Genomic DNA, 23496 nt, shown 5'->3' with positions numbered 1-23496 from the left:
GCCATATGGCTGTTACAATACTATGTCAGTTTATGTTTTCCCACTGTTATTTTCCATTTCCCACCGAGTGTGCTAAATACATTCTAGTGTGACTCTAGATCCATGCATATGATTTTTTTATTGAGTTGTCAACATGAGATAAGTGTAATTTTCAAAACATTTCATTGCTAGTCAAGCTGATGATGCTTCCTATGGTAACAAGCTGAGGCAGCCTGAACAAAATACAGATTGGATAAACTAGCAGACATCTTGCATCTCACTTTGTTGAAATCAAGCAACTGAACGAGCCATGCATGTATGGGTGAATCGATTGGTATGCATACGTACTTCAGTTCTTTGTAAGGACTAGGCGATGGCGGCACGCTCCTTGCGTCTCCCGCTTCCTCTGCCTCTTGCTTCCACCTGTGAGGTTGGAGCGGGAGAAGCAAATCAAATTCCATTTCGAAGCGGCCAGGAATTTTGCAACGCTTTTTTTTACTTGTGTAGAAAACAACACGTGTAGTACTATTATAATGTTCTGGGTGGCTATACTGACGAGATATAGTTTCTTCCAGTTGAGGTGACCTGAACCCCTGAACAAATAACACACTGAATAAACTAGCGATATCAGGTTATCAAGACATTCTTGGATCCCCTCTTGGATGTAATTAAGCAACCGATGAGTCTTGCATCTATGTATGGGAACAGTTTATTGGTGTTTTAATATGTAATAAAGTTCTTTGCTCACTTAACTGAAGAAAAAGTAGGATACCCATGGTGAACTGATGAAACTTTGGAAAGTGCAGCAGCTGGCCTCGGTTTGAAGCGAGGTTACACACTCTGCTGTTGGAGTGATCAGATAGAGTTCATTCCAACCTAAAAAAAGATGGAGTTCATTCCAATGCATCTATCCTGGTCTTCTTTGTGTTGTAACAAATTAGTGTTTCTCCTGCCTGATTCAGCAACATCAGGTGCTTTAATTAATTTGGACATTGAGCTCCTTTTCCGTGTGGAACAAGTTGATGTTCACAATGTGTTGATCACTGGCAGGATGCAGTTTTTTTTTTAAATCTTGTTTTAATCACCGTTCTTCCTGCCATAACTTTGTTGACAAATATATACAGTTGTGAAAGAGGATCATTGTTTACTAGTTGATTGTATCAGTTTTTTTCATTTATTTTCTCTTGTATTTTTGGCTAGCCTACTGGCTGATACTTTGTCAAAGGGACATCTGTCTCAAAATTAAATAGTTCAGTAGTTGGCTAGTAGCATTTTTGCTGATGCCTAACCATGTAGCACTATGTAACGGATATTTTGAAGGCCATGGTACCTGTATAGGATAGGCAAATTGATGCTTGTATGGTATGGTGCTGAAAAGGAGAGGATATTTCACTCTCTTCTATGTTTGTCTTTTTTAGATGCTCTGTTATACTTGCTTTAGTTGTGTTGGTGATGATCTCTTCTGATGTCCGTTACGTTAGCCAAGAGATGATCCCAAAGATGATGTCTCAACCAAGCATGTTCTGAACATTTAAGGGAATGAGTGTTTTTCTCAGTTGTTGTCAAATGCCATCTATCGTCATCTATTTTAGTAAAGTCTCACTGTAGATATTCAAGGAAGAAGCTTCAGGAACAGGTGCAGTACATCCGAGATTGGTATTGCTTGTCTGGTTGAAGCTTCAGTGAAAGGTACAGTACATCCGGACTTTATTCAGAGGAATTCTCTTTTTGAAACTTTGAAAGCTACATATTGTCCTAGTTAGATAATGTAATACGTGTTCCTGTCGCCTGCTGGATTCATCAAGTTGAATAAATAAACCAGCTGCAGCATCAAGTTCTTTCATTAATTTGTACATCCAAGTGAAGATCCAAGATGCTTCATGCAATTGAACAATTTGCTAATGCAAAAACAATCAATTCTTGTGCTATAAATTTTGCACTCTATTTGAGTGAGAGCTGAAAGTTAACTCTGAAAGTCTTAAGCAATCAATAGTAAGCGTTTAAATTCTTAAAGGAACCATGGTTTATTACTCTGAAAATTAACAAAAATCTTACAGCAAAATTTAACAAATGCGGTAAGAACGTGATGCATTGTATTTGGCGCCAAATGGTTTTAGACTTTGAGGCAATCTAGAATGGGCTTTTTGTAGCGCTTTTTTGGACTGTTGCTGTTCGACCAGACAGACCACCAGTCCTCAAGAGCTTCGCACCAACAACCAGCAGGCACCGGCAGGAATTTTGAAATCTGTAGGCATGCACCTGCAGTTCCTCTTGGCAAGTAATCATCCCTTTGGCTAGGTACTGATTTTCTTAGTTATGTAAGTGGGCATTGAATTTTATGTCCTTTTTATACGATTGTCAGTCTTGCTGAATACATATGCAAATCTTGAGCACTTTGTGTTGTAGTAGATAAACTCTGCATGATTCTAAGGTAATTGCTTATCCGAACCATGCAGCGAGTTGGCATACACAATTATGTTAATTGCAGCCAAATCAGGGGCGTGCCCAACAAATAGGGTTTACCATATCAAACCAAATAGAGAACTTGCTACATTTGGAGATTGGCTCAAAAAAGGCTAAATGGTGTTAGTTTAGAAACACTGAACCTGATACTTGCATGACAACTTGCACACTGCAGCAAATTTGTATTTTGCGCTGATTTGGCAACAAAACCTTGCGCTCTCACCTTTTTTTTTGTACACTGGAACCTTCTGATGTTAGAAAACAGTCTTAACTATTACTCAATGCCTCTAGGGGCATTATTGCGGGGTAGCTTACTGAAAGCTTTTGACAACAAACTGATACTGTTCGATGAACTGTTGAATGCGGCTGCAGCTTACGCTTTCAGTTTTAATTTGAAAAAGAAGCCCCAAATGCCACCAGGAGCTATGTAACCGGTGAATTACCTTATATCATCTTAATATGTACAATTTTTTTGAGTTAACCATGCATGTCATCAAGTTACGAATTAACGGATGCAATGTTGCTCCCCCTATATGGCACCTACAGTTCATTACTGTAAAAACTAAAAACATATGTTGGATCGATCTTGCACTGCTGACCTTGTACCCAAAATCTATTAATACTTGATGTGACACTCGACGACTTGAATTATTCAGCTATCTGGAATATTTCTATCTTGATAACAGATAGATAAATATATCTGCATATTTGGCAATATCTGTGTGCATCATGCTTTGCTTCCATTGTTTGTAGTTAGAACAGAAAGTTTGTATATTCTTGTTTTTTCTCTCATTTGAATTATACTTTGCTTTGCTTTTTCTCCAAGCAAATTACGAACTGTTTAGTGAACATCTAATTCTAAGGTTTGCTGTTTGACAACAAAAACTGTTACATTCTCTTCTCAGCCTATCAAAAATACAGAACACAGTACCGTGGAGCTACAAGAAATTCAGACCAAATGATTGAACTTCAGACACATTGAAGAACCTTCGCCATGAACACATCCAACTATCAAGCATCAGGCTGCAGAAATACTACTATGCTCAAGTAATTATCTGCATGTCTAGGCGAGAGTGGAATCCATATGATATACTCATGTGGTCGTGTGAGAAGAGCACCACGTTGCTCATTAAGGACAATCGTCGGTGCGTGCATAGGATTGTTGTCGAGAGTGGAACAATGGAGGTAGGAGGAGCAATTTCAGAGGGACAATAGTTGGTGAACGCGCTACACACCGACACTACTGAGTGCTGACGGAGCGATTTGGGCACGACATCGATTGGTATGGCCGGCTAACCCCCATGCCCTGAAGTATGCACACTTGTGTCACCCACGGCAGGATCATGTCTTGACCCCGGGCAATCAACGCTCGCAGATGGTACCGAGCGTTCCAAAAGTCACCTCGTGTGCCGGCGCTTGTGAGGTATGTGTTATGAATGAGTAACTAGTATTCAGTGTGGGCCAAAGGCCAGTACATATACATGTGATACAATATGCAAGGAAGCCCTCATACACTGGAAATATACAGTAAATGAGTCTATACATCACTAACACCCCCCTCAAACTCATGGTGGATCAACAACACTGAGTTTGGAGAGAAAAAACCCATCTTCACCGGATCACGGGCAATGCTGATGGCACCAGTACTGTCCGATAAAAGAGGAGTCGGTGCGTCATCAGAAACACCAAAGTCCTCAAGTAACCATCGTAACCAAGTCACCTCTGCTGTCAAGAGAGCCATCGCTCGCAACTCAGCCTCTACACTCAAACGAGAGACTGCAACATGCTTCTTGATCTTCCAAGCAATGAGAGAACCACCAAGAAAGACACAGTAGGCAGAAAGAGACTTGCGATTTGATGGATCACTAGCCCAGGTAGCATCTGAGTAGGTCTGGAGTTGTAAGAAGCTGGAGCGAGGAAATAAAAGACGACGGGAGATAGTGCCACGAAGATAGCGGAGGACATGAACTGACTCAGAATGTGGACCGGGTAGGAGATGTCAGGACGGCTGATAGCAAGGTAGACAAGGCTCCCAACCAAGTGACGATAACGAGTCGGGTCCGGAAGAGGATCACCATCAGTGGCACGGAGACGAACATTGAGCTCCATAGGAGTCTCGACAGTGCGCTCATCACCAAGAGAGGCACGAGTGAGAAGGTCCTGAATATACTTCTCCTGGTAGATATAGAAGCCATCAGAGGTAGAGGAAACCTCAAGCCCAAGAAAATAGCGAAGAGGACTAAGATCAGTCATGAGAAACTGATCACGAAGTGGGGCCTTGACAAAGGCAATGTACTCAGGGTCGTCACCTGTGATGATCATGTCATCGACATAAAGAAGAAGGAGTCCGACCACGAGAAGATGTGTGGACAAAGAGCGCTAGGTACAAAACCAGCAGAGGTGACCACAGAGGCGAAATGCTAAAACCAGGCGCGAGGGGCTTGCTTAAGGCCATAGAGAGAGCGCCGGAGACGACAGACCATGCCATCGGGAATAGAGTAACCAGGAGGTGGCCGCATGTATACCTCCTCACGTAACTCACCGTTAAGAAAAGCATTCTGCACATCAAGCTGAGAGATATACCAGTGACAAACTGAAGCAACATCAAGAAGAGTACGAACAGTGGTCATGTTAGCCACTGGAGCAAAGGTCTCATCATAGTCACGGCCATGCTCTTGCTGAAAGCCGCGAGCAACAAGACGACCCTTGTAGCGCTCAAGAGAACCATCAGAACGAGTCTTGATCTTGTAGACCTACTTGCAGGTGATGGGACGAACAGAGGAATGAGGAGTGACAACATCCCATGTGCCAGTACGCTCGAGAGTAGCAATCTCCTTAGCCATTGCCAGTTGCCATTCGGGATGAGCAAGAGCATCCAGATAAGAGGTCGGCTCAAGGACAGCAGAGAGACCGTAGTGAGTGGGAGAATAGCGATCAGGAGGAGGACGAGGACGAGCATGAAGATGATGAGTCGGCTCGGATGGAGAGGGCAACACACAAGAGGTGGAGGGCATGTTAGGAGGAGCACCAGCATCCTCACGGGGACGACGGGAGTAGTGAAAAGGGTAGGGAGAGATCTCCGTAGGCGAGTAAGGTGACATGGGAGAGGAAGATGTGGAGGGTGGGGAAGGCGGTGAGGGAGTAGAGGGGGGTCTGGTGGGTGAAGAAGGAGGAGAAGGTGGGGAGAGAATCGACAAAGCAGGAACCTGAGGCACGGGAGGAGGTGAGTAAGGAAACATGACAAACGAGATATCATCCACCAAAAAGGAAAAGGAGGAGGGACGCGGGTAGAAAGGACGAGACTCATAAAAAGTGACGTCCCGAGATATGCGCATTCGACGACCAATAGGATCCCAGCACTTATATCCCTTGTGCTCAGGACTGTAGCCAAGGAAGACACTCAACAGATTGAGCAGTCAGCTTGGTGCGTTCGCGTGGAGCCAGAAGAACATAGAAAACGCAACCAAACATACGAAGGGTCGAATAATCAGGAGCGTGGCCAGTGAGACACTCAAGAGAAATACCGAGGTTGATGAGATAGGTGGAAATAGACACAACCTCAGCGCAGAAGTGAGGAGGAAGAGAGGCGGCGATCATCATCGCACGAGCCATCTCAAGAAGGTGGCGATGCTTGCGCTCAGCCACGCCATTTTGGGCATGGACACCAGGACAGGAGAATTGGGCAAGAGTGCACTGCTCAGCAAGAAAACCACGCAACAGCTGGGAGATATACTCACCAGCAGAATCAGCCCGAAACACACGAGTAGGCGTGGAAAACTGAGTATGGACCATGACAGCAAAACACTTATATATCGAGAGAACGTTGCTGCGAGAAGGCATAAAATAGATCCAAGTATGGCGGGAGAAGTCATCGGTAAAAATAACATAGTAGCGTTGGCCCCCCTTGGAAGCAAAAGGAGCCTGACCCCATACATCGGAATGAACCAAATCAAAAGTACGCTGAGATACAGACTCACTGGTAGGGTAAGGTAACTGATTCTGTTTACCAAGCCTACATCCCTGACAACCTTGAAGCGAGACATCTCCTGAGACAGGCCCCAGAAGACCTCGACGAAGTAAAGACGACAAGCAAGAACCACAAAGATGACCAAGACGATGATGCCGCAGCTGAAAAGAGGCGGGAGTGGAAGCAGCAAGCACACGTGGTGCGGTCGTCAAAGTGGTAGAAGAAGGAACATGAAGCCAGTCAAACTCCCAAAGTCCCTAGGAGTCACGGCACCGAGGGCCAGCCCCAACCAATGCCCGAGTGTGAGTGTCCTGAACCGAACAAGAATCAACATCAAGAATGACCCGACAACCAGAATCAGTAAGTTGAGCAGCGGAAAACAAGTTCATGGTAAGATGGGGAACATGAGACACATCATGAACGGAAAAGGAGGGAGTAGAAAGAATGCCACGACCAGCAACATGAAGAGAAGTACCATCGGCAGTAAGAACACGAACAGGAAGAGGAAGAGGTCGAAGAGAAGAAAGAGAGGAAGAATCAGGGGACATGTCAAAAGAAGCTCCAGAATCCAGAACCCACGAAGATGTACCTGATTGTGTAGAGGAACTAGCCGTGGAGGCAGCAATACCCGTTGAAGCAGAGTCGGAGGAGGCAAGGAGACGCTGAAGCCTCGCTATATCCTGCTCAGTGAAGCCGGTGGTGACAGGCGCTGAAGGTGGAGCACGAGGAGGCACACCCCACTGCTTCTGATAGCAGTCAGACTCAAGGTGACCAGTGATTTTTGATGGTATTAACTATGGAGAGTTTGCTGCCTTTATGCGCATTCACATGCGGGGTCTTCGCCTATCGGGTGTTCTTATCGGCGAGGTCTCCTGTCCGCCGCATCCCACTGCTCTGATACCATGTTGTGAATGAGCAACTAGTATTCACTGTGGGCCAAAGGCCAGTACATGTACATGTGATACAATATGCAGGAAATCCCTCATACACAGAGAATATACAGTAAATGGATCTATACATCACTAAAAGTATGGATCCGATGAATGTCGACCCGGGGACGCTCAGCGCTTCCCAATTAATAAGCGTGCCAATGAGCTAGCCAAAACAGCCGGCCTGGACGTGGAGAGCGTATGCATAGTACAAGAACATCAACGTTGTTTGACCACGGGAAACTTCCTCTCGGGCGGCTCGCGCGGGCCGCTCCAGAGGGCCCCAAACCCTAGAAAAAAGGGCCGGCCGATCTCCTCTCCCTCCCGCTGCCGTCGCCGTCACCGGCGGTGGCGGCCACGCCCGGCCGCCAAAGGCGGCGGGAGACGGTGGCGTGCCTCGATGAGCCCCCTTCGCGCGGAGGTGGGGCGTCTCATTGGTGGCGCAGGCGGGGGAGCGGGTGGCGGGGAGATGCTTCGGGTGTCTTCGCCGGCGCATGGCGGAGGGTCTGGAGGAGCGGCGGAGCTCGGTGAGGTCAGCAGCGAAGAGGAGATGGCGGCGGCGCGACGCCGCGGTCTGGAGGTGCTCGAGCAAACTCTCGGCCAGGAGGCAGCGACATGGAGCGGCTCGGCCAGGGAGGAGCCCGTGGCGAGCAGAGGCCGGCTGCCTCCACGTTGAGGGCGCGCGGTGAGGTCCTCCCGGTGGCGCTTGCGTGGGGGAAGGAAGAGATGGCGCGGGCCAGATCTGGGCCTACACGGGCTCGATCTGGGGGAGGCGCTCGAGCAAACTCTCGGCCAGGAGGCAGCGACATGGAGCGGCTCGGCCAGGGAGGAGCCCGTGGCGAGCAGAGGCCGGCTGCCTCCACGTTGAGGGCGCGCGGTGAGGTCCTCCCGGTGGCGCTGGCGTGGGGGAAGGAAGAGATGGCGCGGGCCAGATCTGGGCCTACACGGGCTCGATCTGGGCCAGAGGAGTGGGGTTGTTGCAGCTGTACGAATGTCGTCTGAGTTGGCGACGACCGTGGCGGGCAGTCCTGGCTCATGCCGGAGGACGGAGGTGTATGGCATCTGCGGATCTTGCCGGGAGGGAGGTGGAAGATGGACCTGGCCCTTAGCCGTGCAGGGTGTCGGAGGCCACGACTTTTCGACTACAACAGCAAAGAGCTGAAGTGGCGGCGGTGCGAGGCTACATGGACAGTGCTGCCCCAATCCTCGGAGGTGCAGAGATGAGTGACGATACGGATGAAAGTCCTGCCCGGCTTTTGCCGGCCGGCGGCGATGGCGCCCGCGGGTTTCGTGCCCCTCCTTGGAGGCGTTGCTGAGGTGTGTCGGCATCTCTCATTCTCTCTTGGCATTGGTAGTTGTCTCCGGGCGAAAGCCTAGATTCGGAGTGGGATCGGCGCGATGGCGGTGTTCTCGACGTCGTTACTCTGTTGGGAGCATCGTGTTTGGAGACACGGCGTGGAGGTCCTATCTTGTGCTCCTCCGGTGTTCATCGCTGTCCAAGATTGTTGCTCAAGCGGCGCTATCTACGTCGTCGCCGGTGAGTCCAAGACGGTGCCTTTCTCGGGCCTATCCAAGTCCCGCCACCACTTGCCACCTCCTTTTCGGCAACAAGGGTGGATGGTGCGTCGATAAGGAAAGTCAGTAGGAGTTCTCGATCTTCGGAGGTGACCGGCGTCGGTCGAGATGCGGCGTTGGTTCATAGTTTAGGACTAGTTCTTATGCTTCGTAGTCGTGTTATCGGTGGTGTGGAGTTTGTGCTACACTCGTTGTTTGCATTAAGTTGTGGTGTTCTTGTACTCAAAATTCTACCTTCTATAAAAATATGGTACGTCTTGGCGTACTCTCGAAAAAAAGAGAGAACGTATACATAATCGTATTATACGGGCAGGGGAGCAACGCACATATAGCGCCCGCCGGGTTGTTGGTCAATGGGTTAAGCCCATGCTTATAGGAAGCGATTAGGCGCTCCCTGCAATGGTCCACTTTGGGTGCCGAATTATTTTCTCGGGCTACCTATGTGAGATGCGAGAGAGAGAGTGTTTTCGGAAATTTTGTTAGCGGTGACATTTGACATGTAAATAATATGAAGTGTGAAAAAATGTACTAACATCATATGTTTCACCTTAATAGTGAAGATATTGCACATAACAAGTTATTAGATATATTTGCAACGTGTGTATGATAGGTGGAACCGTGGAAGTAAGAAGCTGTTTGATGATTGACTAGATAGAACGTGGATCTCATCTTAGTGCAGTGCCAAGTTACAGTTTGCAAGCTTATCATTGATAACACATTTTGCGAAGACACGACGTGTGTTAAAACACATGGTGAACTGAAATGAAAGGTATCTCCAATCAGATCGAACTAGAGCGTGGAGCCGATATCAACCACGAAACGGTAGCGGACGTCGTTTAGTGCGAGCCTTGCCAGTGCCTCGTTGATCTTGTCAGCTGAGACAAGCTCGATGTCGCAGGTGATGTTGTGTTTCCCGCACAGGTCCATCATTTCCTGCGTCTCCTTCATGCCTCCCGTCAGGCTCCCGCTCACCGTCCTCTTTCCGAAGATAAGCGGTATTGACGGGAGTTCCACGGGCTTGTCAGGGGCACCGACGAGCACCAGCTTGCCGTTCACCTTGAGCAGCTCCAAGAGGGGTCCTAGCGAGTGTTGCGCCGACACCGTGTCGATGATATAGTCAAGGCTCCTCGCCATATCCTAATTAATTGATTAGTTCAGTGCATAAGTTGACTTGCAATCCAACCGATCCCTAACATGCATAATTAGTGCGTATACGTACCTGCATCTGTTTCTGGTCGGTGCTGAGGACGAAGTCGTCTGCCCTAAGGCTCTCCCTGGCCTCGCGCTCTTTCGCCGGCGACGTGCTGACTATGGTGACGTGGAGCCCGAAGGCCTTGGCAAACTTGACGGCGACATGGCCGAGGCCACCCAGCCCGACCACCCCGAGCCTCCGTCCCGCCTCCCCCTGCAGCATACCGTGCTGCTTCATCGGGCTGTACACCGTGATCCCTGCGCACAGCAGCGGCGCCGCCGCGTCCAGCGGCAGGCTGTCCGGAATACTGACGATGAACCTCTTGTCCGCCACCAGCATATTGGAGTATCCGCCGTAGGTGATGCTGCCGTCCGAGGAGATGTTGTTGTAGGTGAACGTCATCTTATCGCAGTAGTTCTCCTCGGACCGGTGGCAGTGGTCGCAGTCGAGGCACGACGCAGCAATGCCTCCCACGCCGACGCGGTCGCCGGGATGGAAGCCGGACACGTTGGTGCCGACCTTGGTGACGACGCCGGTGATCTCGTGGCCCGGGACGACGGGGTATATGGTGTTGCCCCAGGCGTTGTTGATGTAGTTGAGGTCCGTGTGGCACATCCCGCAGTATTGTACCTTGATCGTCACGTCGTCCACGCCGTTCTCCCTCCGCTTGAAGGAGAAGAGCACAACCTTGCCGGACTCGTCCATGGCCGCCCACCCGCTCACGGCCTGTGTGTGGCTCGGCGTCACCTCCATCACAAAAAAAATCTTTCTCACGGTGCTTTTCTCTGTCTTTCTATTGCGTCTTTGGTTCTGGTTTGTGAGTTGTGATTATAGCAGCACCTAAGCAACGGCCTACTTATACAGATTGATGCGGCTGGGGTCAGTCATCTGGGGCGGTTTGGTAGGTCGCAACACCTCTAGTTAGTGTATATAGGTGTATTGTATAAGTACAGAAAATCATAGATCTATATATTTGTGTTTTTTGTACTTGCACACCTATATTATAGACGCGGTGTACCCTATGTAAATATAGACATGCACATCCTTACACTACGGGAACCAATCAAGGTGTCGACGGCCGCCATGCCGTCGGCACAACCCTGTGCCGCCGCTGTCGGTATAATATGTTCTCGGCACAGAACCAATTGCCATCGGCATAGACTGGCCGTCGGCATAGAAATAATGGCCGTTTGGCAATTATGGCTCGAATTTTTTCAAAATAAAAAAATCAAAAAGAAATTTTATTTTTTCCCCTTTTTTTAATCTCTCACACGGACAATTTTAACTCTAACTACACTTAATATTAGGTCAAATTCCACTTGTGATCATCCAGGGCTCCATGTTAGTTAATAATGACTTTCTGACAAACCCTTAATCAATGGTCAAGTCTCTTGATTCTATTTGATCAAGAAGATCATTATTAAGTGTCCCGATTATAAGGAAGGGAGATGGTCATGGTCATGTGGAGAATCAAATCAGCCATGGCTACATATATACTAAGTTCGAATATTCAATGAGATCTTCAAGTGTTCCAAATATTATAAAGGAGATGGGCACGGATATTAAAAATCATCAAGTGTTCCATGTGAGTGAATAGTGACTTACTGACAAAAACTTAATCAATGGTTAAGTCTCTTGATTATATTTAATTAACAAGATCACGATTTGTCCCGAGTAGTAAGAAGGGAGATTGTCATGTCCATCATGAAATAAGCCCTTGCTATAGGTGAGCGAAAGGTAACTTTCTGGCAAGCCCTTTATCAACATATAACTCTACAAATTATGTATAATTAATGAGATAATAAGGTGTCCCAAGCATTTAGAAAGAAGATGGGCATGTTGAGCATCAAATCACCCATGCCTACATTTCAGTGCCAGATGAACTTCTGAAAAACTATTAACGAATGGTAAAATCTATTATATCCACATAATTAACAAGATTGTCAACTTTCCCGAGTATTAACATATGAGTTGGGCACATGGAGAACAAATCAGCCAAGGATGCATGTGAGTGAATGTTGTCTTTATGACAAACCCTTAATCACTCCTCAAGTATCTTGATTCTATATAATTAACAAGATCATGAAGTTTCCCAAGTATTAATAAGGGAGATATTCATGCGGAGAATCAAATCGGCCATGTTACGTGGGAACGAACGATGACTTTGTGACAAAAACTTAATCAATGTCCAAGTCTACTAATTCTTCATAATTACAGAGATCTTCAATTGTCCCGAATATTGATAAGGGAGATGGGCATGATGAGAATCAGAACATCCATGGCTACATGTTAGTGTAATATGGCTTTCTGACAAACCCTTAGTAATTGGCAAAGTATACCGACTCTACATGATTAATGAGATTTCATACGCCGCAAGTATAAACAAGGGATATGGGCACATTGAGTGTAGACCATCCAGATATCCATGTTAATGAACGATTACTTTCTAAAAAATCCTTAATCAATGGTCAAGTCTCTTGATTCTATTTGATCAAGAAGATCATCAATTAAGTGCCCCGATTATAAAGAAGGGAGATGGTCATGGTCATGGGGAGAATCAAATCAGCCATGGCTACATCTGATTAAAATCTGACTTTCTCGTAAACAAGTAATCAATGTCCAAATATACTAACTTCGCATACTTAATGATATCTTCAAATGTCCCGAATATTATCAAGGCAGATGGGCATGGTGATTAAAAATTATAGAGTGTTCCATGTGAGTGAACAGTGACCTAGTGACAAACCTTAATCAATGCTTAAGTCTATTGATTATATTTAATTAACAAGATCATGATTTTCCCCAAGTAGTTGGAAGCGATATTGTCATGTCCATCATCAAATTAGCCCTTGCTACACATGCGAAAAGTTAACTTTCTCACAAAGCCCTTTATAAACATATAAGTGTACAAATTATGTATAATTTATGAGATCATACGGTGTCTCGAGTATTTAGAAAGAAGATGGCCATGTTGAGCATCAAATTACCCATGGTTACATTTCAATGTCAGATGAACTTCTGAGAAACTGTACGAATGGTAAAATCTACTATTTCCACATAATTAACGAGATTGTCAACTTTCCTGAGTATTAACATAGGAGTTGGGCACATGGAGTACAAATCAGCCAGGGATGTATGTGAGAGAATGTTGTCTTTATGAAAAACCCTTAATCACTCCGCACGTATATTGATTCTATTTAATTAACAAGATCATGAAGTTTCCCAAGTATTAATAAGGGATATATTCATGCAGAGAATCAAATCAGCCATGTAACATGGGAGCGAAAGGTGATTCTTCATAATTAGCGAGATCTTCAATTGTCCCAAATATTGAGAAGGGGGATGGGCATGATGAGAATCAAACCATCCATGGATACATGTTAGTGTAAGGTGGATTTCTGACAAACCCTTAGTAATTGGCCAAGTCTAGTGACTCTACATAATTAACGATATTTTCATACGCCTCAAGTATTACCAAGTGAGATGGGCACGTAGAGTACAGATCATAGTGGGCTCCATGTTAGTGAATGGTGACATTTTTACAAACCCTTCATCAATGGTCAACTTTCTTGATTTTATTTGATCAAGAAGATCATTAATTAAGTGTCCCGATTATAAAGAAGGGAGATGGTCATGGTCATGAGGAGAATCAAATCAGCCATGGCTACATGTGAGAAAAATCTAACTTTCTCATAAACTCGTAATCAACATCCAAATATACCAACTTCGCATATTTAACGAGATCTTCAACTGCCCCGAATATTATCAAGGGATATGGGCACGGTGATTAAAAATCATCGAGTGTTCCATGTGAGTGAATAGTGACCTACTGAACAAACCTTAATAAATGCTTAAGTCTCTTGATTATATTTAATTATCAATATCATGATTTGTTCTGAGTAGTAAGAAGTGAGATTGTCACGTCGATCATCAAATAAGCCCTTGATACATGTGAGCGAAAGGTACCTTTCTGACAAGCCCTTTATCAACATATAAATATACCAATTATGTATAATTAATGAGATCATAATGTGTCCCGAGTAATAAGAAAGAAGATTGGCATGTTGATCATCAAATCACCCATGGCTACATTTCAGTGGCACATGAATTTCTAAGAAACTGTTAACGATTGGTAAAATATAATATTTCTACATAATTAATGAGATTGTCAAGTTTACAGAACATGGGATTTGGGCACATGGAATCTTCCATGGATGCATGGGAGTGAATGGTGACTTTCTAACAAACCTTTAATCAATCCTCAAGTATCTTGATTATGTTTAATTAACAAGAGCATGGAGTTTCCTGAGTATTAATAAGAGAGATACTCATGGGGAGCATCAAATCAGCCATGGTTACATGCGAGCAAAAGGTGACTTCTGGATAAAACCTTAATCAATGTCCAAGTTTACAGATTCTTCATAATTAGTGAGATCTTCAAGTGTCCCGAGTTGAGAAGGGAGATGGGCATATGCGTAATAAACCATACATGGCTACATGTTAGTGTAAGGTGACTTTATGACAAAACCTTAATAATGGCCAAGTATATATATATAGATTTGGTCTAGAAGATTTATCTAATCCTTTCTCTACACAAGAAATAGATGCTGTTATAAAATTCATGCTAGTGGATAAAGCACCAGGACCTGATGGTTTTAATGGACTCTTCCTGAAGAAGTGTTGGCCTATCATCAAAGAAGACATATATGCTTTATGCTTCAGTTTCTATGAAGGGAAGTTGGACCTTGAGAGTATTAACATGGGTTATATTACACTCATTCCAAAAGTGCCTAATCCAGAGGGAGTTAATGACTATAGGCCAATCACTCTGCTGAATTGTGTGCTAAAAATTATAACCAAATTGCTGGCAAATAGGTTGCAGAGAATTGTCTTTAGAATCATCCGCAAAAATCAATATGGATTTCTGAAGGGAAGAACTATCCAGGATTGCCTAGCTTGGGCATTTGAGTTTCTATATATCAGTGTGAAAAATCTAATCAAGAAATCCTTCTTATTAAACTAGATTTCGCAAAGGCTTTTGATACTATTGATCACAGTGCCATGATAAAGATCATGAAGCAAATGGGTTTTGATGAGAAATGGATAACCTGGATACAAGCTATATTTGGTACTGGTAAATCTGCTGTACTACTTAATGGAGTACCTGGGAGACAATTCTTTTGCAAATGTGGTGTCAGACAAGGAGATCCTCTGTCTCCTCTCCTCTTTGTGCTTGCAGCAGATCTTCTACAATCTGCTATTAATAAATCTTTCAGAGATGGTGTACTTCAGGCTCCCTTCTCCACTGCATACCAAATGGATTTTCCTGTGGTCCAATATGCTGATGACACACTTATAATCATGAAAGCATGCACCACTCAGGTTATGATTATGAAAGATATTCTGCAAAAATATGCAGCCTCCACTGGACTACACATTAATTTCCATAAGTCTTCTCTTATACCGATTAATCTTTCCACACAACAGGCAAATTTATTTGCTGGCCTTCTAGGATGTCCTATAGCCTCAATGCCTTTCACATATTTAGGACTACCCTTGGGCACAACTAAACCATCTGTCCAAGATCTGATGCCCCTGGTGGATAGAATTGAGAGAAGAGTTTCTGCAACATTTCTAATGATGAGTTATAGTGGAAGAGTCACAGTGGTTAATTCCCTATTGCAAACTTTACCATGTGTTCCATTCAACTCAACCCAAAAATACTAGAACATGTGGAGAAAATAAGAAGACATTGCCTTTGGAATAAGAAAACAGATGATGGTGAGAAGTGTAACTCACTAGCTGCTTGGGACATGGTATGCAAACCAAAGGATAAAGGAGGACTTGGTATTCTAAATCTCAAAATACAGAATGAAGGGCTCCTCCTCAAATATCTCCACAAGTTCTATAACAAAATGGACACCCCCTGGGTTCACTTACTGTGGAATACTTATTATACTGGGAAAGTACCTCATAACATGGCCCCATGAGCAATATTAATGATGGGAGAAATACACTATTTTGGAAGGATAAATGGCTACAAGATATAAACTCACAAGAATTCCTGAGAGCTTACTCTTTCACCAAGAATGAAGATATATCAGTCAGAGATTTCTTAACTTCTACACAGTTGTCCCAGAACTTTTATGTGCCTCTGACTCCACAAGCACTTGATGAAATTCGAACCTTACAAGCCTCATCCTCTTACATTGATTTTACAAATGATACACATGATTCCTGGACTTATGAATGTGGTGTTGTGGAATATTCCTCCAGGGCTTATTATAAATTTTGCTTCAGGGAGTGTACTGCCCATATTGCTTTCTCTTGGCTATGGAAATCCAAATGTACCCCCAAGCTTAAATTTTTCTGGTGGCTTGTGTTGGTAGATAGACTGAATACCAGAAATATGCTGAGAAGAAGAAACTACACTTTGAATTCCTCATATGACTGCCTAATGTGCACCTCCCCACCTGAAGAAACAATTGAGCACATGTTATTTCACTGTGACTTCAGTAAAGCTTGCTGGAATAAGCTGCAGATGAATTGGACACAAAATAGAGATAGACTGGAGATTATAGAGCAAGGACGTGCACATTGGCATCAACCCTTATACATGGAAATAGTGATTGTTGCCTCCTGGAGCATATGGAAGGAGAGAAACAGAAAACTTTTTGAAGGCATCAATCCGGATATTGAATCCTGGACTAGACGATTTAAGCAAGACTTTGCCTTGCTGGAGCATAGAACAAAAACAGATTTGCATCCATTTATTAGCAACCTGATAGCTACTCTCTAGTTATACACCCCTCTGTACTCCCCTGTATTCCCTTCTGAACTTCACTGTGTAACAGATGTAACTACTGGGTCCTTTGACCCCTTTGTTAATATATTAAAACAGTAGGAGCCTTTCCTACTGTTAAAGGTTCAAAAAAAATATATAGATTCCGCATAATTATCGAGATTTTTATACAACTAGAATATTACCAAGGGATATGGGCACTTGGAGTATAGATCACCAAGGGCTCCATGTTAGTGATCATTGATTTTCCGACAAACCCTTAATCAATGGTCAAGTCTCCCTATTCTATTTAATCAAAAATATCGTTAATTAAGTGTTCGAGTTATAAAGAAGGGAGATGGTCATTGTCATGGGTAGAATCAAATAAGCCTTGGCTACATGTGAGGGAAAGGTGACTTTCTGATAAACTCTTAATCAACGTCCAAATATACTAACTTTTCGTAATTAACAAGATCTTCAGGTGTCCGGAATGAGGGGGACATGTTTCCCCTACTACACTGATGGACTTGGTCCACGCTTTGGAAAGGGCACTGGTCTACGGGAGTGGCTGTGGATCGATGACGGCACCCCCTGTAGCGCACTGCGCTGTCCACCGTGAACCTTTCGAAAAGGAGGAACTGCCTCGCCTCTTTACAGAGGAGTGTGTCAGGATCTTCCTTATCTTCTAGCACACGGAGGGCGTGATAGCCTCCCACCACAACGTGTGTCACAGCTTCCGTCATCATACTTGTCTTCATCTTCATGTGGTATATCCTATAGGGGTCCTGCGCGACATCTCCTGGAGGCAGGTGCAGATTCTTCGCAAAGTATCCTCGCGAGGGCTTCAGCTTTTCTGGAAATTACTCGCGAGGGGCTTCACCTCATGAAGCCATGGAACTTCGTGGAGAGAGAAATCCCTCGTGGCTTCTAGATGGGCCGCTGCACGCGCCTAGCAGCAGGTGGACCATGGCACCCAGGTGCCACTACACCAAGATAGCCCGCTCGTATGGCCACCCGTATCGGGTGCCACCACCTCGGCCAAGTCAACCCTAGAAATTCCTACATAATTCGATGCCTAGACGCCACAAGTCGCGGTCATTGTTGCCAACACCACATCACATCTGTGGAGATCCATTGCCGAGCTGCCACCATCACCATCTCCACATACATTTATCCACCTCCATAGTTATGGTCCATCTACTTGTAATTCGATCACCACAATTGGAGATATTGTAAGACTATTTGATATTTATATTGAATCCATCTTTGCAATGTTATGATCTTTGATCTCGTTATGAGTGAGCAGTCCTCACGGGCTGCAGGCTTGGGAGAAGCCAGCGTGTATGTGCATCTTTCAGCATGGGAATATTATGTTGAGTTCGAATAGGATTTTGTCCTTGTTTATCATCTCTTGCCTTGATCTAAAGTCTTCCCAGGTACTCAAGATCCGAGAATCGATCATCAGAAGGGTTAGTAAAATGGACCCGAGATCCACTTAGGGTCACAATAACGTTACTATGTATAATGATGTCGTCTATTTAATTACTTAATTACTACTTGCCACCCTAATATGCAGAGTTGTTGTAGTGGATCAAAAGTCTACAGTCGTAGTAGCTCGCAAAAGCTGTAGAGATTTAGGACGTGCCACCCACAATATTTATCCTTATTTCAACATGACTCATGTTGCGCTTACTATTATCTTTAGCCCATATGTATGCACATCTGCAGGTGAATGCTAGGCCCTGGCATATCTCCATCCATCGACACACAGCAAAAATAAAAAAAGTTAAGTTGGAAAGGTCCAATAACAGAAATACAACCAATCTCTTAAGGTCTTGAAAAATAACGTAATCTTACACCAATCGAATTCTTCCCAAGGTTCGATTAAACCTAGATCTTCTAGGGAAAAAGCTACTATACTTCATTCTTAATTTGGATCGAAGGTATTAACCCTTTTTCTGGCGCCGTTGCCGAGGAAGCAATTCTCGCTACCTTGGTGACGTTACTAGAGACCTTGCTAGTTAGTTTTATTGCTGTTTTAGTTTAATTATTGTTTTCAGTTTACTATGTTTTGTTAATGGAAAAACCAAAAATATTAGTTAATCTTTTATCTTACTAGTCTTGTTATTTGTTTTTGTTTAAAATTAAAATTCCAAAAATGTGGCACACAAGAAGCTTGGGGAATATGATACCCCTAATGATGGTTATATTCGTGCACCTATTACTCAGCCCGCTGTCACAACAGAGAATTATGAAATCAAGCCTAACTATTTGAGCTTTGTTCAGCAGAACTAATTTGGAGGCTCATCTTTTGAGGATGCACGTTTGCACTTAAATACCTTCGCTGACATTTGCGACATGATGCACATTAAAGATGTTAGTCCTGATGTTGCTAGGTTAACACTTATTCCCTTTCTCTCTTAGAGGAAAAGCAAAAGACTGGTTGCTTTCATTGCCCTAGGGTACTATTATTTCACCGACTGTATGCACTAATGCTTTCATGTCAAATTTTTTCCTCCTGGAAAAACTATGCTACCTCGGTTTAACATTACATGCTTTAGACAAGAAGGCCGTGAGCCACTAACCCTCGCGTGGGAAAGTATGAAGGAGTTCGTAAGAAACTATCCCAACCATAGGATGGAAGAGTGATTAATACTCCATTTATTTTATAATGCTCTTAATCCTATGTCTAAGTCTATGCTTGACACTAGAGCTGGAGGCACCTTCATGAGCAAAGAAGTTGAAGAAGGAATAAAGCTTCTTGATGACATGCAAAATAACCATTCCCAATGGCACGTGGAGAGATCCTCAAGAAAGGTGAACTCCATCCATGAAACTGAGAATGAAGAACTTGTTACTAAGGTGAATGAGCTTCTAGGTATAATCAAAGGTAATAATACTCAAGTTACTGCCATCACTGACACTGACACTACTACTGAGTAGGTAGACTTCATTGCTCGTAATCCTTTTATGCATGCATGGAAGAGCCAAAATAATGGCTCAAACTTTCAAAAGAATTATCCTAACCCTGCAGGTGCTCTAAACAATAATAATGCCAATAACAATGGAACTAGTGATAGTAATCTACCTATGATAGAGAATTCATTAAAATCTTTTATACAAGCTCAAACTGAGCAAAATAAAATTCTCATTAAAATCAGGGAGAACCATGTGTAATAGCAAAATCTATACTCCGTGTTTTGTGTGTTTGATAACAACACTTGAATGAATCTCACCGTGTGCAAAGATTGTCTTTGATAGATTTGCAAGTGCACGGTGACCTCGCTGAACACGTCATGATCGGAGGACTGAAGCGTAGCTTATAGGTTTTCTGGTTTTGTGTGTGTGTCGTGAGGTAACATGGCTGGAGAGGAAAAGAGGAGAAAGCAGTCACTGCATGACCGGTACTACCGGTACCAGTAGCGGTAATACCGCTACCCTACAGGTACCGCCATGCAGTACCGCTCTGGAAAATTGCACTGAAAAACCTACAAAGAAGGTTACGGTACCTCTACGGTACCATGGGCGGTAGTACCGCTTGCGAGCGGTAGTACCGCTTTGTTACCGCTTAGGTACCGTAACTCAGGCCAAAACTTACAGAGGCCGTTCCGGTACCTCTACGGTACCATGGGCGGTAGTACCGCTTACGAGCGGTAGTACCGCTTTGGTACCGCTTAGGTACCGTAACTTAAGCCAAAAACCTACAGAGGCCATTGCGGTACCAAAGCGGTACCGCAAGCGGTACTACCGCTGTAAGTCCACGTGGCTCACTCTGTAGGGGGTTTCGATTCCAGAGCGGTACTACCGCTTTCCAAAGCGGTAGTACCGGTCGTGCGGAGACAGCAGCATAACTGTTGGATTTCGGGGGCCCTATATAAAGGCCCCTTCTTCCCCAGCTCGTTTTTAGCTCTTCTCTCTCTCTCCTCCATTGTTGCTGAGCTCAAACCTTGAGGATCTCCCCAACCATCCAACCAATCTTGCCCAAACTTTGTGGAGTGGTGGAGGAGGCCCCGATCTATAGTTATACCAAGAGAGATTCTACCAATTCGTGCTAGTCCTTTGTGGATGTTGGTGTTAGGGTTCCTATGGTGGGATCTTGGAAGAAGTGCTCCTATGGAGGCTAGCTTGGAGTTGTGCTAGCCCCATAGGGTGTTGGGAGCCTCCTAGTGTTGTGGAGCTCGCTCCAACCTTGTGAAGGAACCACCGCCTCGACCGGTGCCTTACTGGATAAGGGGGAGCCCCTTTGTGGAGCTCTCTTGAGGAAGAAGGTGAGGCCTTCCTTCGTGGTGTGGCCGTCTAGCCTCTTGTGTGAGGCTAGCACCTCCTCAACGCAGACGTACTCTCTTTTGTGGGAGAAACTGCGGGAAACAAATCCTCGTCTCATCTCCGTGCCCTCCGGTTGTCCCGCTCCTCAACTTTATTATTGTTGCTTGGTTCCTTTGCTTGTTGCACTAGTCTAGGATCATACTAGGATCACCTCGAACAACAAAGCTATCACCTTTACTTCCGTTGAACTAAAAATTGAAAAAGGATAAAAAAATTGCGTAGCGCCCATGCACCCCCCGTCTTGTTCGCTACGGCCCGTTCACCATGATAATCTTATTGGTAAATTATCTAACCAAGCTATGAGTTTGAAGAATGATATGCATGATCTCCAAGGGAGACCAAGAACCGTGGAGGCACAACTGGGTAAGATAGTTGAGAGTCAAACTCTCATAATTGCAACCTTCGCTGGAAAGCCCGAGCCTAACCCGGTGGAAGACCTCAAGATGATGAGAGTTGAAGGTAATGAAGATCCTGAAGAACTTGACTATAACAATGCTCCTTCACTGGACTACACTGTGGAGGACCTTGTGAAGATAATAACTTTGAAGAATCCAACCTTTGAGGGAAGTAGTGAAGCCATGTACCAAAAATTTATTAACCAAGTTGCTATGAAGGTACGTGAGATTGAGAATGAATATAAGAAGTTATCTGAGAAACTCCCTGCCAAGTAAGAAGATATATTTGAACCTACTATTAGAATTAATATAGGAGTCCATGCAATTGTTGCGCTTTGTGACTTAGGTGCTAGTGTTTCTACAATTCCTGAAAGCTTATTTGGTAGGCTAAATCTTGAATCATTTAAAATAACTGAGCTTGAACTGTATCTAGCTGATTCTACATATAAACAAGATGTAGGCATAAAATAAAATATTGTTGTAAACATTAAAGAATGCCCACTTATTGATTTCATCATAGTTGATATGCCTAAAGATGTTAATGCGCCTATCATTCTAGGTACGCCATTGTTAAAAATCATAAAGTCTTTGATTAACCTTCATAAAGAGAACGTGAGGATCGAATTACCCTAGCAAGAGCCTTGTTGTTCACTTTCTGAGGAGAAAGAAGGCAAGGAAGAACAATAATGGAATCATCACCTTAAAGGCCAACTACTTTGGAGTGGGAGTACCACTAAATAGGCCGAAATGATCAATCATGATGGTCGAGCTAAACGACCAAAACTAGAAGCGCTTCATGGGAGGCAACCCATATGAAATAAATTTTAGTAAGCTTTAACTTTATTATTTGTTTATTTTGTTTTAGAAAAATAAAGAGTGTTCAAAAATATATAAAGGAGAGAGGCGAAGAATGATTTAATTATCCCCAAATTAATTGGTCTAAGTATGATTGCTCTTTATCATTGCTATTGTTTTTTCTGCCTCACTAACTTTTTAGACTTAGAAGAATTTCTGAAGAAACTACAAGTCAACTAGAGGCGACAATGACTTTAACGAGCACCAGTACGGCCATAGTCATCTATATCAACGCCCGTATTGTCTTCACCGCCTCTTTAGAAAAGACAAGGAGATCACAGAGAAGTTAACAAGCACCCAATTCACCGCCGTATCGGTGTCCACATCACTTCGCAACTTCGGAAGAAATTTATCGAGAGTTTAATGAGCAACTATACAGGCAACTAGTGCCCTTATTGAACTCGGAGGCAGCGGCACAAACTGGAGGAAAATCACAGTCTTTAACGAGCACCCATACGGGCAACGTGCGCCCGTATAGGTTCCCGTATCAAAGCTGTAGAAATCGTCGTAGATCACTGAGAGTTTAATGACCAAGTATATGTGCATAGGCGACCGTATCGACACCCGTATCAGACATCACCCCTCAGGTTCGAAACCCTAACTCAGAGCAACGTGGACTGATACGGGCAGCAACCGCCCGCATCGATCACCATATCACATGCACAACCATGATATTAGCTGCCGGGAGGAGAGGTAAAATCTCCTAAACTCTCTCATCTCTTATTTCTTCTACCTCCAAACACCTCCAACGATCTTCACCTCTATTCATTTTCGATTCAATTCCTCGCACGTCTGATTGCAACAACTCCGTGTGTACCAACACACTGGAACTCCAAGTGCATATTGTTTTAGCAAGCGTCTTTTTCCCACAAAGGTAACTCGAGGGTTTATATCAAACTCTCGGGGAATTGGCTAGAGGCTGATTCTTCTTCTCCTCTTCTAGCAACCTGCAAAGCGAAGTTTTTTTCTTGTGTCTCAACTCCACCATGTGGTTTTCAAGCACAAGATTTTGTATTAGTAATATGAAATATAAA

At 44.2% G+C, this 23496-nt stretch overlaps 1 protein-coding gene across 1 annotated transcript; it reads right to left on the bottom strand.

Moving 5' to 3' along the window:
* Positions 1 to 9702: 9702 nt before the first annotated feature.
* On the bottom strand, positions 9703 to 10858 carry LOC124686186 (probable cinnamyl alcohol dehydrogenase 6). The gene is made up of 2 exons (XM_047220175.1): positions 10133 to 10858; positions 9703 to 10050 (listed from the first exon to the last, which is right to left on the bottom strand). Exons 1-2 carry the CDS (start codon positions 10856 to 10858, stop codon positions 9703 to 9705), a joined length of 1074 nt encoding a protein of 357 aa, XP_047076131.1.
* Between the last annotated feature and the right edge of the window lie 12638 nt (positions 10859 to 23496).

This window comes from Lolium rigidum, chromosome 2, assembly GCF_022539505.1.
Source record: "Lolium rigidum isolate FL_2022 chromosome 2, APGP_CSIRO_Lrig_0.1, whole genome shotgun sequence".
In the NCBI taxonomy this organism is placed as follows: Eukaryota; Viridiplantae; Streptophyta; class Magnoliopsida; order Poales; family Poaceae; genus Lolium; species Lolium rigidum.
Note: the sequence above shows the minus strand (reverse complement) of the source record. Positions and strands in the feature narration are given on the sequence as shown.